The sequence below is a fragment of the Pituophis catenifer genome, unplaced genomic scaffold (assembly GCF_029215685.1).
Source record: "Pituophis catenifer annectens isolate HBS135680 unplaced genomic scaffold, rPitCat1.0.hap2 SCAF_16, whole genome shotgun sequence".
Lineage (NCBI taxonomy): Eukaryota > Metazoa > Chordata > Lepidosauria > Squamata > Colubridae > Pituophis > Pituophis catenifer.
In genome coordinates, this window is record NW_027256896.1 from 21,522,707 (window position 1) to 21,536,970 (window position 14,264).

Genomic DNA, 14,264 nt, shown 5'->3' on the forward strand with positions numbered 1-14,264 from the left:
GTGGCATCTCACTGGCTGGGTGGCCGGGCGTACCGTTTCTCCACATTGACTTCAACTCCCAGAATTCCCCAAATGGCCAGATGGGGAAATCTGGATGTTGAAGTCCACACACCTTAAAGCCACTTTTAGTAGCCAGTGAGGCTTCCTCGGAATGACGTGGTCTTGGTGACATCAGTTACCTAGAGGGCATTTAGCTTATTCCAAGCATCCTTCCTTGCTTGTAAGAAAAGTGATTACGGTGCAGAAATACTGTTCACCAAGGAACAACTCTGTGCTTGTTCTGGAGCCCTGGAGTAAATGCCGCTCTCGCTGAAAAGCAAGACCTTGAGCAGCCCCTCTCCAGCCGAGGGTCTCCTGCTGGGGCCTTTTGGCCTTTTTCCACACAAGACACACACACTTCAGTTTAGGAGCCCAGCAGGCCACTTCCCAAGCCCCTCTCCACAGCTGTGAGGAGGACTAGAAACTTCAAAAGCATTCTAGGGAAGCCGATGCTGTCTCCCGTTTATACGTCAACCATCCGGTACGCAGCACGGTCTGCCTCGCAGCCACAATGGAATGAAATGTTGGCCCGATACCGGTTGTAAGGTTTTATTTCTATATACAATTGAATAGGTATATAAAATACAAAACGACCAAGGCACTGTTGGTGGAATTGAGCTATAAATTTGTCCTCTGAGAAACCCCAATTGCTCGATCACTCAGAATCTTGAAAAACTCCCGGTAGCGTAAAGAGCTTCGTTCCACTTTCGGTTAAAAGGGGCTGTTTCGTATTTATAAGGCAGGACTGCCTGGTTATATTATAGGGAGGCTTCCTGTTCGCTTCTTACGAAGGGGTCAGAAATATAAAGGTAAATAGGGTTACATATCTTTGTGTATATGTGCTATTTTTTTTAAACATAAATATAAATCCAAACTACAACCTCACCAGAGGAGTTAGTTGTTCTGAACAAAGGTTCACCAGTGGCAAGAACTTATCTTTAAAGCTTGCGCAGAGTTGCAGCCTGAAGAAAAGAGCCAGCTTGGGGACAGGGAAAAGGCGGGGTGGGTGGGTGGGTGGACAAGGGGTTATCCCGAAGGGAGGAAGTGGCGGGAATTAAAGGCAAAATTAAAAGCATTAAAGTCCAAAGAGGGCAAGGATCTCTAGCGGGAACGGTCTTCTCCCAACACGTCCCTTCCCACACGACTGAGGATGCTATTTCAGTCCAAATAAAGTCAGTCTCACTCCAAATACCCACTTAATAAGACACAAACTTTCGGTGCCGTCTACATGTTTGAGGCAGGGGCTGTTGGGGAAGCAGGCAAGATCTGTCGTTCTTGCAGGTGGAGCCTGTTTTTCCCGGTCATCAAAGCAGCCCCAATTAGCTCTGTGGTGCTCAGGAATGAATCAGTCACAACCTAGTGAGAAGGACAGGGTTTCTCTGAGGGAGCAATCGAGAAGGAACGCCAGCAGCCAGGAGGGATGTGGTGGGCCTTGCCTCTGGCCAAAGACAGTCACTAAGAACAACTCGAGGGTCTCCCTGGGCTCCGCTGGGTCTGGGCACCTCTCCCCCCCCCCCAGCGCCAGCCGAGCGTCGCTCTGCCCACGTCAGCTGAGGCTTCCATGGCCTCGGAGGTTGGCCAACACCGTCCAGCTTTGGTGCAAATGCCAAAGTCCAGCCTCTCCCTGCGCCAATGGGCAGCCACCTGCAGGGCCGCCTCAGGTCGAGCGGAGCTGCCTCATCAAGCTTTGCTTCCTCCCACGATGGATGCACCAGGAATGTTCGAAGTTCCTCAGAATATGGGGAAAAGGACAAAACAGGAAGGAATTCTGCGCCGGGGTGGACTGGAGGATGCGGCCAGAGGAGGGCCGTCTGGAGCTGCACCAAGGATGGAAACGCTCCCGCTGTGGATCGAGACAGGGACCACGTGGTACACCATGAGGTAGGTCGGGACACACATGAGCATCGTCGAGGAGCAGCTTCGTCTTGGGCGAGGGGCCCTTGTGAGCCCCCCGGGCAGGATGAAAGGAAGACGCTCAGCTGCCCCACTGAGAGCCGCCGTTGCACGAAGCGACTCGAGGGGCAGATCAGAGCGGGGTTCTTGGCACCAGAAGGCCCTGGGATTCCCTACGGTTGCTCCAACTCCAAGATTGCTTAACGCATTGTAACCCACCCTGAGTCTCTGGAGAAGGGCGGCATATAAATCAAATTAAAAAAAAAAAAAAAAAGATGCCAGCTCTCGGGGTTTTACAGAATTGGGGGGTGGGGGGCAAGGTGGGTTTTGAGGAGCTCCCCTTTCATACGGCGTAAAAGGGAACCTGGGCTAAGGAGGCTGGTATCTGTTGCATGCTGCCAGTCCCAACCAGATCCCTACCTCTGTGCCCTCGCCCTCACCTTTTGTTAAGGCCGGGTAGCCCCGCAGTTGTTTGGAGAGCTGCAGAGCCAGAGAAGCCCCAAAAGCGGGAGGGGGACCGGCATGCCCAGGGCTCTTGAGTCACTCTTGAGAGCCGTGGGGGCTGCTGGCTGGTGCTGCACATCCCTGCCCAGAAGTGCCAGTCCACCCACCTCTTTCTTCTCTTCGGTCCTCCCGCCGGCCTTCTAATGCCACGCCAAGGACGGGGAAGCGGCCCAACCACGGCTGTACAACAAACGCTTCTATTTACACAAAGGGGGGGCTGGAATGCCAGCGCTTCAAGGAGAGCTGGGGGGGCGGGGGGGCTGTTCTTCTCCCTTGCCAGCCGCCGGCCCGGCTTTATTTGCGCTTCCTCAGGACGAGGTACATGAGGCCGCTGAGCAGGGTGAAGGCGAAGGCCACCCAGGCCAGCACGTAGGAGTAGCCGAAGCGGCCGCTCTCCACCTCAAAGCGGCCGTAGATGAGGCCCCGGTGCAGCTCCGAGCGCCGGTTGGTGTAGACGGAGGCCCCGATCATCACGCAGAGGCCTGGGGGCAAGAGGCAGAGGGACCCCGCTTAACAACAAGACACAAACTGTAGGCCTACAGCAGGAGCAGTCCTCGACTTACGACCAGAATTGGGGCTGGAATTTCTGTTGCTAAGCAAGGCGGTCGTTCAGTGAGTCGTGCCCGATTTTAGACCTTTTTGGCCACCATTGCTAAGCAGTCATTAAGCGAATCAGTGCCCCCGCATGGACTCTGCCTGGGGATGCTGCGGCGCCAGTTGCCAAGCGCCCAAATTTTGCTCAGGTGACCATGGAGACAGCGCAACGGTTGGGATTGCAAGGAAAGGTTGTAACTCGTTTTGTGTGGTTATAACTTTGAACAGTCACTAACCGAACGGCTGTAAGTCGAGGAGTGCCCTATTCCAAATCCGAAAGGAGTTCTCGCCACGTGACTTTTGGATCAGGTGAGGCGGCTTTGAGAAAAGTCGCATTTCTTATGCTGCCTCCCCCCAGCAAACCATGATGAAGAGGAAAGGGACGCTTCCCCCCCAAACCTGGTTTAGCTATCCCGTTAAAAATGTCGGTCTAGTTCTGGGAAAGGAGGTTTCAAACCCGGGATACTCACAGGACAAGAGCTGGATGATGGAGGTCAGCACAAACCGCTCTCCTTGCTTCAGGCGGAAGAGCTGAAGGATGAAGACGAAAAAGGCCACGCAGCAAAGAATGGTGGACAAGATCATCGTGGCTTGGACGGTCTGGATGGACGGGTATTCTGGAGGGTGGGGTGGGGGTGAATGAAAAGGCGTGTGGAGACAGGTCACCCCAAAAGGCTGGTTCCCACAAGACTCCTATTGCACAGGGGTCAAACCTTGGAGACTACAATTCCCAGAATTCCCCAGCCATCGTGAAAGCCCAGAGCAGGCACATCCAACCTTCGCTTGGATGTTTAAGATCTGGGGAATTCTGGGAGTTCTCCTGGTTGCCCACCCCTGCCTGATTGTGTAGCACAAGACGCCGTGGCTTGTAAGCCAGGATTGATGTCTTAAGGCCCAGTGCTGGAGAAGCTTCAAAGGCAAGCTGAAGCAAGCCCCCTCCTCGTTCCGGACAGCAGCAGCAGCAGCACCTCGGGGCCTCCCCTGCCCAGGCTCATTTTCCATCGGCCTGTCCGCCTCCAGAGCCAGCCGCATCCTGCCCGAGACGTCCTCGTGCCAATTCCATGCCGAAGGACAATAAAAGAAGCCCGAGGTCTCCTGCCAACTCCCATTCCTCGATTTCCTCCACAGGAAAATCAGCCAGCTTCCACGGCAAGGAACTTCTGAATCGGGCAGCTGTGGGCCGCTCCCTTCCTCCTCTTCTCTCCCCAGGCGCCTTGGCAAAGCGCCCTGGCTTCCCCCCCCCCCACTCCTCAAAGAGGGGGAAATCCCAGAGGAAAGGGGTTTTCAGTCGAGGCCGGCACCCCAGACGCCCCTGGGGGAGCAGTCAGGGCTACAGCCTGCATCCCCCACCCCCTGAAAGCTTCCTTCTCTGAGGCAGCCTCAAGGATGGAAGGTAAAGGCTTCCCTGTCCAGTCGTGTCCGACCCAAAGGAGCAGTGCTCATCTCCCTTTGGCTGAGGGACCCAGCGTTGTCCAAAGATGCTTCTCTGGTCATGTGGCCAGCAACACTGTTGTCTTCCCACCAAAACGGTCCCTATTTATCTACTCGCATTTGCGTGCTTTCTAACTGCTAAGTGGGCAGCTGCTGGGGCCGATAACTGGAGCTCTCAGGACTTGAACTCAGGCTGTCAGCTGACAAGCTCAGCATCTCTAACCACTGAGCCTCTAACCACGCCCCCCAGTAACAGGCTATATTTCTGTGCCATTGGAGAAATGCTGAATGCCACAAAGTCCTGGCATTTTGCACCCACGGGCTAGTTAGAAGACTTTGGGGCTGGGGAGGGGGAGTGGAGCAGACCCTCCACAGGTGCCTTTGAAGTGTCCGTCTCTTCCCACCCCCAGCAAGCAGGAAAGTCCTCCTTGAGGCTCACCTGGAAAGGTATTATCCAAGGCGGTACAGTTCGTCTCATTGAAGCACTGGTGCCAGATGTCTGTGAAGAAGCCATCGCCCACCCACCAGGCCTGAAAAAGAAGAGGAAGAGGACACAGAGAGTGCAGGGACCTCTACTCAGGAGACCCGGAACTAGCCTTTTTTTAAAAAAAATAAATAAATAAAAACCCAAGAAACGGGAAGCACGGATGATGAATTTTCAACAAGGCTTTGTGGCTGGCAGTGATTGCCTGCTGACCTCGTCCGTGGATACGCAGAGAAAGAACTTTGTAAATATGCCTAAGAAAAGAGTCAGGAAGTAGCTCCGTGTGTGTGTGTGCGTGTGTGTGTGTGCGCGCGTGTGTGTGTGTGTGTGTGTGTGCGCACGCACGCAAACCAAGGTGGTGTTTTGTTTCAGCTGGTGAGGTCAGTATTTGAGCTCTATTCAGCCTGAACTCAGCTCAGGCCTGAGTAAATCCATCACGTTTTGTTTACGGGTGATTCGTGGCCAGTGAAAACACAAACCATAACAGCCCAAGGATCGACAAATCAGAGATCGAGACAGACAGAGACATGACTCCTGGGATAACTGATACGCTTTCGGTCCCTCCTCTATTCGATTCGACCCGCATACTAGTATAAAGTGGTACCAGTTACCCACGTGCAATATGTATTTGAAAAGAAAGACTTCCGACTGCTTTGCTCGGTTGAATTGGCATCACCCCCAAGGTGGGAGTCGTAGTTCATGGGTGTGCGTGGTTTTTTTTTCTTTTTTAGGTTGGGCACCAGAGCACGGGGGACCTTCTCAGCAGCACCTGGACCAATGTTTCTCAACCTTGGCTGCTCAAAGACGTGTGGACTTCAACTCCCAGAATTCCCCAGCCAGCTTGGGGGACTTCTGGGAATTGAGGTCCACACGATTTCAAGGGGCCAAGGTTAAGCAACCCTGCCTTGGACTAAAGGCGCTGTCCGTGTACTTCCAGATTAGAAGAGCTTGGTAAAATTTAATCTCCTTGTTCAGATGACACCCCTTCAATCCTGGAATCAGACCCCAAACAGAAAGCCCTGGCAACTCACGTTATCGATTGTCGAGATGAACAGAAGTGCGGCTGAAGTGATGTGGAAGAGGATGATAAAGGCCAGGAGGATCAGCATGGTGGAGCAGGATGAGGGGCGGCTTTTTCAGACGAGAAGAAAGCGATGCTGTTTGGACACAAAGAGAAAACAGAGCAGAATTATGCCAGGCGAGGCTACATGTGTCGTCTCAAAAACTTCTGCTACTTTAGCCAAGCCGGTGACTGTCGCTTCCTTTACTTCGACATAACAATTCACGAATCAAAGCTGTCTTCTCAAAAGACATGTCTGAAAGTTGCCAAGCTTGACTAACACGGATTTAGAAGAACTCCGGAGATGCGGTTGGGCCTGATCTTCTCCTTTTAAAACAAAAGCTCTTACCTCAGAGTTGAAGAGCTTGATTTGCCAGTTAAGAAAACTAAATCTGGACATGGAAGGGTGGTGGCTGTGGCAGAGAGGCCTTTTTCCTCACCGTCTCCTCCACCCAGGAAGCCATAAAAGCATCCTAGTGACTACAGGACGACTCTAAATTCAATGAAGCTGAATATTTTCCTCACAGAAGCAGTCAGACCACTGAGTCACCTTCGCTGCTGCAATTCCAGAGACACCAAAGCAGGACTTTCTATTTTTTTCCATGGTGGCTGATCCCATCCTAACCTCTCTGGGCTTTCTCTTTCTTTCTTCTTTCTTACTTTCTTTTTCTTTCTCTCTCTCTTTTTTCTTCTTTTTCTTTCTCTCTCTCTCTCTCTTTTCTCTCTCTCTCTCTAAGCACCCAAGCATTTGCAATGTACGAAAGAACTCTCTTCCCTCTGCAAACAGCACTTAGCAATAGACTTATATACTGTACCCCTTCACAGTGCTTTACATTCCTACCTAAGCCGTTTACAGAATCAGCCTCTTGCCCCCAATGATCTAGATCCTCATTTTACTGACCACAGAAGGACGGAAGGCTGAGTCAACCTTGAGCCAGTCAGGATCGAACTGCTGGCAGCAGGCAGAGTCAGCCTGCAATCCTGCTTTCTAACCACTGAGCCACCATGGCTCTTTTTATAAATGCCCACTTAACCATAGTGGATTCCGTGGGATGGCCACAAGGGAGCCAATATCTTGAGGTTTGGGGGGGGGAGGAATTGGTTGAGGATACCTAAATCTATACAGCTGAGGGGCCTATCAAAAGAGGCAGCTCTACCTGTACCTTCCTCAGGCAAAGGAAGGAAGGTGCAACCATGAGGCCTTTGGAGCACCAGAGGGCCTCTGAAGGGTCTTCCTTAGCTGGAGACGGAGGGGGCAGTTAATAGAAGAAGATGCTTTTCTTGGGTGGCCCCAATTCATGTGCCAATGGACTCCTCTCTGCTGGCCCTCAAGGAGATTTTAAAGATTTGTCTCTGCCGGTTGGTATCTGAAGGCTCCGTGCTCTGCTCCTTTATTTGCTGATCTTGTTTAATCTTGAAACCTTGACTCTGTTGAGTGGTCTTCCAGGATGAAGCCTGCACTATTCTATGGCCTTATAAAGCCGCCTCTGTGCCTGTTTTTCCTTAACGGCCCAACCTTCGTCCAGAACAAGGCCTGTCACTTTGCTCAAGCTGGCCTTTCAGCGGTTCTGCTTCAAAATTATAACCCGGGCAGGACAAACAAGCAGGAACTGCCTTTGACTGACATGAAGGCTCCTTAGGTGCATTTAGTAGAATTACTCACCTGCTCCCTCCCTCCCTCCCTCCTGTCACATTAAAAGATCTACAACTTGGTGTAGCAGCTCTGGGGCCACACCTGAGGATTCGGGAGGGGCTGCTTTAAGAGGAGCTGAGGCTTAGAAGGTCGCAGCTGCCCTTCATGTGGGTCCTGGGTTGGGCGCCCTGCAGGGTCTCCAAGGAGCATGGCTTATGTGCTGAGGACTTGCACGATCTGGGCCCCTGCTCAGGTGAAGAGATGGGCTTCTTTTTCTATACTGCGAAGTTTGGAGCCTCGATTGTGAACCCTTCTCGTTGTCCGTTTGGCCCCTTGTGGTGCCAATGAACCCTGCAGAGAAGGCACAGATTGGATGCCTCCCTCTGAAGAAGGGCAAAGGGTTGAAATAGAAGAGGAAGATGTTGAGACTCGGAAGGTCCAGCCTCAAGGATGCAATTTGCTGCTCTTGGCCAAAGGCCACCCCTGGGGCAAAAGTGCAGTATCTACAACGGAGAGCTTCCAGAGCAGAAGGAAGGAAATGGCAATGGTGGGGGGGGAGAGAGAGCCAAAACTCTGCTTCTCACAATGCCCGGCTTGTGTGGCCACACCTAAAGGGCATCTTGTGAAAGGAGGACTTTTCTATCCAAGCCTTCCCAAACAATATTGATGGGTGGGCAGCCTGCAGAGCAATTCAGCCGATGGCCAGTCCCAGAATGCCTTTCTCTCGGCGGGAATCGTGCCTGAGAAACGTCTGTTTGCCCAACCAGGGAGTGGCCAGAGAACATGAAGTCAGGATCCCTGAAGTCACAGGAAGCTCTGCCAGCAACCAGGCAGCAAGCCGACTTGTGATGAAACAGGGTTGTCTGGTTCTCTTACAGTTTCTTGCCAGCCACCTGCTTCATCTTACATTTACCTGCTGCTCGTTGTTTTATCTGTGCTGTGCCATGGAAAGAGGGACGTTACTCGGTGTAATAAAATCTTACGACGACGCTTTGCACACACCTCAATGTGTAGGAGGGACCCTGCGTCTCCTTAAGCCACTGTTGGCAGACTACAAGGGCTGGTTTGCCCAACGTGCTCAGCCCCACATCCATGCCAGCTTAGTTCACTTCGATTAGGTTGATCCATCGCCTGAAATTTATGCCCTGGCCCGAGCCACTGAATCTGGGCGGTATTATTGAAAGAAGCAAAATTGGTCTAAAGAAAAAGAAGCCGTTTCCAAGAGCAGCCGGCCAGATGCTCTTGGAAAGCTTACAAGCTATGAGCTACCAATCAAAGCAATGCGCAGAAAACAGGCAGGAATGCAAATTGAAGCGAAAACATTACAAAACAACCTTGAGAGGTCTCTTGTAAAAGTGCTCAAACAGCAGGGATTCCAATTGCTCCCACTTTGAAAGAAGGCAGAAAAAATCCGGACACAGGATTTGTGGAAGCTGAGCGGAGGCCACTTGGCTTATGGCCAGGGGCTCTGGCCCGGCAACCCTTACCTGGGATTCTGGGCCCACTCTAGGTAATCCAGAGCAGGAACCATCTAAATGTCCAGCTTCCCAACTGCATACCTGGTTGGCCACTGGGGAAGGAGGGTCCCAGAGGCCAGCAAGGTTCAGGAGAAGCAATGCTTGGGCCAAGAGAGCCCCCTGGAGTCTTCCTTCCTTCCCCCTCGTGAATAAAGTGTCTCACTCGTCCGGCGACCCCTTTTATGATTAGAGTCTGAAGACGATCAGAAGAACTTTAGGCCATCCAGCTGCCTGCCTCCAAGGGGTTCCTAGCATGAGGGCAACCAAGCCATCTCATGCAGCCCTCAGCCACACCTTGCCCTCGGAGTCACCCCCTGGCAGAGGTCAGGATTGACTTGGGCATCTCCCCACTACTTCTCAGCTTTCGGAGTCCTTGTGTCATTCCGGGGGGGGGGGGGAGGGAAGGGTCTTCAGAACAGGCCAATTATGCTGGAGGACCATGAGGCAGTCTCCGCCCCCTCCTCCTCCTCTCGGTTAGGTAAGGATGGGAAGCCAGATGCAGAGCAAGGCAAGATGCTGACAAGTGGGGCTTGGAGAAAGGAAGAGACCCCTGGATGCAACTGGTTACATTGGAGGTTAGACAAGACTGAATCCTGGAGCCCCTCGGATGACAAAGCTCTGCTCCAGAAGAGATGAAACAGGAGGCGCCCCAGCCTCCACCCCGGAGGGCATGCAGAGGACAGTGGTTTCACCATTCACACATATGCATATATAAATATATATAAATATGGAAATCCTCACTATTCATCTCATTGTTCTGAGTAACACTTTTCCTTCTCCAATAATCCTAATTCACATGTCGTGTTATGCACACTTTGCATAATTAAGTTTGCTGAATAGGTTACAACTGGCAGGGTCCACAAAATACACTAAATTGTTCATCCCGGGTTGCAAAGCAATAGGAACCATCCCCCGCCATGGAAACGGTTTCCCAAATCGATTCTGTGTGACTTTTCCTTGAATCTCTGACCATCTAGACTGATGCCAAAACTGCTGCCACGATTAGAAGGGAAAAGGCGAAACACACCGCTGTGGGTCTCCCTTACCTGGGCACCTGTTGCAGGTCCCCGGCTACAACTCCCGTTTTCTGGAGGGGAGTGCAAGAGAGCCCACCGCCGTCCAAGCCTTGTCCTCCTCATGCTCCTGCAGGTACTCCCGCCTAGCTCCCCATTTTACAGAGAGGAAAAGCGAGGCACAGGACGCCGCGTGGCTGAAGCCCACCTTCACCCTCTGCAGGAGCACAGTCCGCTTCGGCGCTCCCTCCCTTCCCCAAACTGACTTCGAACCAGCGGACGAGTCCCGGGCCGGGCCTGGGATGCATCGGAGGGACGAGAGAGTCCCGGACGCCGCGGCTGGAACTGAATCTCCCCAAGAGGCCCAAGAGCCGCAGGAGGGACCGGCCCGCTCCGGCTATCCTGGGCCGGGAGAGCCCCGGGCCGTCCTTTCCAGCCGGGCTTCCCCCGCGCCCCCTCCCCGCGCAGAGGGGGCTCCAGGGCGGCCGCCGATCGAGGGCGGGGCGGCTCCACCCGCGCTCCGGCGCCCGGAACGGCAGCGGCATCCCTGGGCTCCCGAGCCCGCTTTCCCGGCGCTTCTGCCACGCCAAGCCCGGAGCGGCGGCTTCGGAGTCCGGAGCGCGGCGGGAGGGAGCGGTTCCCCCCGCCGGCCGGAGCTCCGGTTGCCCCACGGCCAGCCCCGCTCCTCGGCGGGCGGGCAGCGCGCTCTCTCGGGGCGCCTTTCTTCCGCCCCCCCCCAGCCCCAGCCCCACTCACGGCCGGTGGCTGCTGGCCCGGGTCGGGAGCGGCGGCGGGGCTGCTGCGCGCGAGGAGTGGCTGCTCGGTCTGCCGCCTGCTGGGCCGGCCGTGGCAGGAGCCCGGCTGGGTGGGGAAGGGGGAGGGGAAAAGGCAGCGGGCTGGGGGAGCCGCCAGCAGGCCGGGCCGGCTCTCTGGCCGCCGGGCGGAAGGGCAGCCTTTGCTTTCCCTGGGGGGCGCCGCAGCCCCGGCCGCCCCTCCCGGGAAGGACCGTCCGGCGGATGGTCAGGAGGCGCCGGGCAGGGCTGGCCGCCGCTCCAGGCCTTCTGCGAGCAGCGTGGCTGCTTGGAGGGGCTTCGGAAGGGCCGAGCGCGGAGTTGCACAAGGACCCGTTTCCGACCTTCGGCTGGTAGAGAACCCAGGTCCCCCCAGGGCCGCCCCCGCTCTCCGTTTGGGCAGCTCTGTCAAAACGGGGTTCCCATCCGCCCCCCCCCCCCACTTCTTCCAAAGGAGATCAGCCGAGACCAGGATGAGACCAAGCCAGGATCGTGGTCCAGGATTGGAATCAATTGGATTCACCAGACACTTAAGGCAAAACCTAACACATCCACAGAGACTTCCAGGACTCCGGCTATGAGAACTTCACAGGGTTGGGGGCTTCCCCACCAAAGCCATTTCCTTTTGCTGGCCGGGGGCGGGGGGGGGGGGGTTGAGGGGCAACAGAGACCAATCACCTACAAGTGCATTTTGACACAGATAGAGAAAAGTGCCAGTGGAACTGATAAGAAGGGGGGGGTTCTTGAGCCTCTTCAACTGGCCGGACTTACTGGGCAGCCCTTTAGAGGGGTCTCCCCTCTACTGTGGGGGCAAAGGGACCCCCATGCCACCTGAGGCCCAAGCCAGGCATTTTGCTGCAGGGAAGAGAGTAGCAAACAAGGGCCCCTCCCACCAGCCTCGCTGCAGGGCACCAAAGGATGGCCAAGTTATTTTGGCAACTGAGGTAGGAATTTCCACCACCAGCATTTCCTCACCTCCCTGGCAGTGAAAACACACCCACGGAGCAGCAAGAAGCCATCTGGTGCCTTTTCAGAAGGCTCCATCCAAGGGGCCTCCGAAGGCTCCTGCCTGCCTTGGTCTCCCAGCAGAGCCTGGAGGCTCTCGGACGAAGGTCCCGGCTGGCTCTGCAAACAGACCCAGGGTTGGTTTTTTCCTTCTTAAAAAAACCCATGTCTGTGTGTCTGTGTAGGACCAGGGAATCCAGCCTGGTCTAAGACGGCACGATGGCCAGATAAAGAGCAGAAGGTGAGAAGAACGGCTTCCTGCTTCTTGAGAGCAGAAGAGAGATCCCGAAGCCAAGCGGATGATTGGCCAGTCAGGGCTCCGTCCCCACAATGCTGCTGCTGCCAAGAGAACTGAATGACCCACTGGAACCCTTCGGTCCCCTTCTGTTTCACCAGGACAGGATGTTCATCCAGCAGATCTGGAGGCCCCAGGCTAGGAATATGCTCCTTCCACGCACAAATGAGTGAAAGTATCAACCCTAAGGACGTGGCACCAATATCGGTCATGTCATTTCATGTCCAGACCATTATCTCTGGATCAATACGGCCACATTGGCCAGGACAACAAAAGGCCTGTTTTGCTCTCAGAACTTGTGGGCAAGACTCTCGGGCAAAGGGCCACGACGTCAGAAGGGGATGGCTCGGGACATGAAGACTGATAGGGGAAGAGAGGGCATGAAGAGGGCACCTAGTCATCCTTGGGGGAAACCACATCTTTCTCCCTGTCTCTGAAGGTATCAAAGCCCTTGGCCAAACTTTACCTGTTTTCAGGTAAACTTTACCTGTTTCTTGGGAAAGATGCTTCATCCCTAAGGCCCCTTTTCTTATGTTCTTGGCTGTGAAAGTGACCAGTCCTGCTAAGGTCCAGCTAAAGCTCCAACCAGCAGCTCAGCCAAGCTAAGCCGGAGGGAGCCACCACTGGAAATATTCTGATTGGAACGGGAAAGCCAAAGCAGAGGCCTCAGCCATGGCCTCGGCCTCCAGTCAGGCATCTCCGATGCTCCTGTCAGTCCTGTGGCTGCTTTGGGTGGCAACGCTGCCTTTTCTGACGTTGCTGGGCCATCCTGGCCCCAGCAGCAGTTGGCAGGCCTGGGGCCCTTTTCTTTTTGTAGCCCCTCCATAGAATAAACTTCAGGAGCAGATCTTTGGGCCACTTTCCCTCCAGGCCAGGGAGAACTTGGGGGGTTTCTCCCTCCCTCTTCAAAAAAATAAAACAAGTAGAAGCCAGATAAGATTAAAACCAAATCTGGTACAAGAGACACCAATTTGCAAAACGCCGCCTCCTTCCAGAGTGTCTCCATTAATCACAACAGAAGGAAAAGGATGCAGCTTTCCCAGCCAGGTGTGCCTATTCAGGCCCTGGCGGCAGGTGAGGTTCACAGGCATGCACATCCAAGTCAAGGCTTATTGGGATATCTGTCAGCCAAGACCTCCCTCAATTTCCATGGTTTTCTTCATTGTCATACAAGGTTCCGTGTGATCAGCAGAAGCTCTCCAGCTTCTCCAGCTGGCCTGAGAGGCTTCCCAGAAGACCTGGCTGGCCTGGCAGGGAAACCTGGCACAACCAGGAATCTTCCCCTCAGGCTGTCCTTGCTGGGCATAAGAGGGAATGCAGCCCAGCACACCTGGAGGATGCCCGTTTGGGGGAAGCCAGGTAGAGCTTTTGCCTCTCTTCCCGCATGCTCCCGAACCACAACCCAACCATTTCTGGCTGGGAAAAGTCCAGGCCACCATTAATGGCAGCAAAGAAAGGAGGAGCTCGGTGCTGCCTTGAAGGGTGCCCAGCTTCCTCCTGCCAAGATCTGGGAGGCTGATCAGGTCTGCAGAGCAACCATAAGCCTTCCACGGTTGGGCATAACTGGCGAAGAGCAAGTTCCTTCTCTCCTGTGCCAGCCCCAGGTTGGGCGGGAAGGAAGGGAGGGTTGTTGGGGCACGTCTGATCACATCAGAAAGGCAGCTGGCCTATAGACGCCGAGCATTTCCGTCAGTTGAGAAGAGAGCAGCTAATGGCTGGTTTTGGGACATCCCGGGGCTCTTTCCCAGGAGCGGGAAGGCCACCTGCACACATTCCTGCCAGCTCTAGTTCGCCCTTCCGGGTCAGCGTAGCAGAACGGTCGTAAGAGCAGCCGTCCCACCCAACCTCCTGCTGCAGCCTCCCAAAGAAGATGGAGACGCTTCCCCAACTTGCCTAGACATCAACGCTGCAGAGCAAAAATATTAGATAAGGGAGATCAAAGGATAAAACAGTTAACCGCAAAATTACTGTTTGTTCTCCTTGCAGCAAGATACAAATCTAAAAA

The 14,264-nt window shown here is 54.3% G+C and overlaps 1 protein-coding gene across 2 annotated transcripts; it reads right to left on the reverse strand.

The window, feature by feature from the left end:
• Positions 1-580: 580 nt before the first annotated feature.
• Positions 581-10,985, reverse strand: EMP2 (epithelial membrane protein 2). 2 transcript variants are annotated; one of them, XM_070955229.1, is made up of 5 exons: positions 10,925-10,985; positions 5,977-6,102; positions 4,901-4,991; positions 3,501-3,647; positions 581-2,918 (listed from the first exon to the last, which is right to left on the reverse strand). In XM_070955229.1, the coding sequence occupies exons 2-5, from the start codon at positions 6,052-6,054 to the stop codon at positions 2,731-2,733; spliced, it is 504 nt and encodes a 167-aa protein (XP_070811330.1). In that variant the 5' UTR covers positions 6,055-6,102; positions 10,925-10,985; the 3' UTR covers positions 581-2,730. The 2 variants fall into 2 exon arrangements, with proteins under 2 accessions (XP_070811330.1, XP_070811329.1); XM_070955228.1 differs by lacking the exon at positions 10,925-10,985 and adding an exon at positions 10,202-10,226.
• Between the last annotated feature and the right edge of the window lie 3,279 nt (positions 10,986-14,264).

Bases quoted from the DNA above. Each gene is read 5' to 3' on its own strand.
- EMP2 (XM_070955229.1), bottom strand. From the start codon at position 6,054: ATGCTGATCCTCCTGGCCTTTATCATCCTCTTCCACATCACTTCAGCC. The intron at 4,992-5,976 runs GTGAGTTGCCAG...CTTCTTTTTCAG, and splicing joins TCATCTCGACAATCGATAAC to GCCTGGTGGGTGGGCGATGG. The intron at 3,648-4,900 runs GTGAGCCTCAAG...CCCACCCTCCAG, and splicing joins CTTGGATAATACCTTTCCAG to AATACCCGTCCATCCAGACC.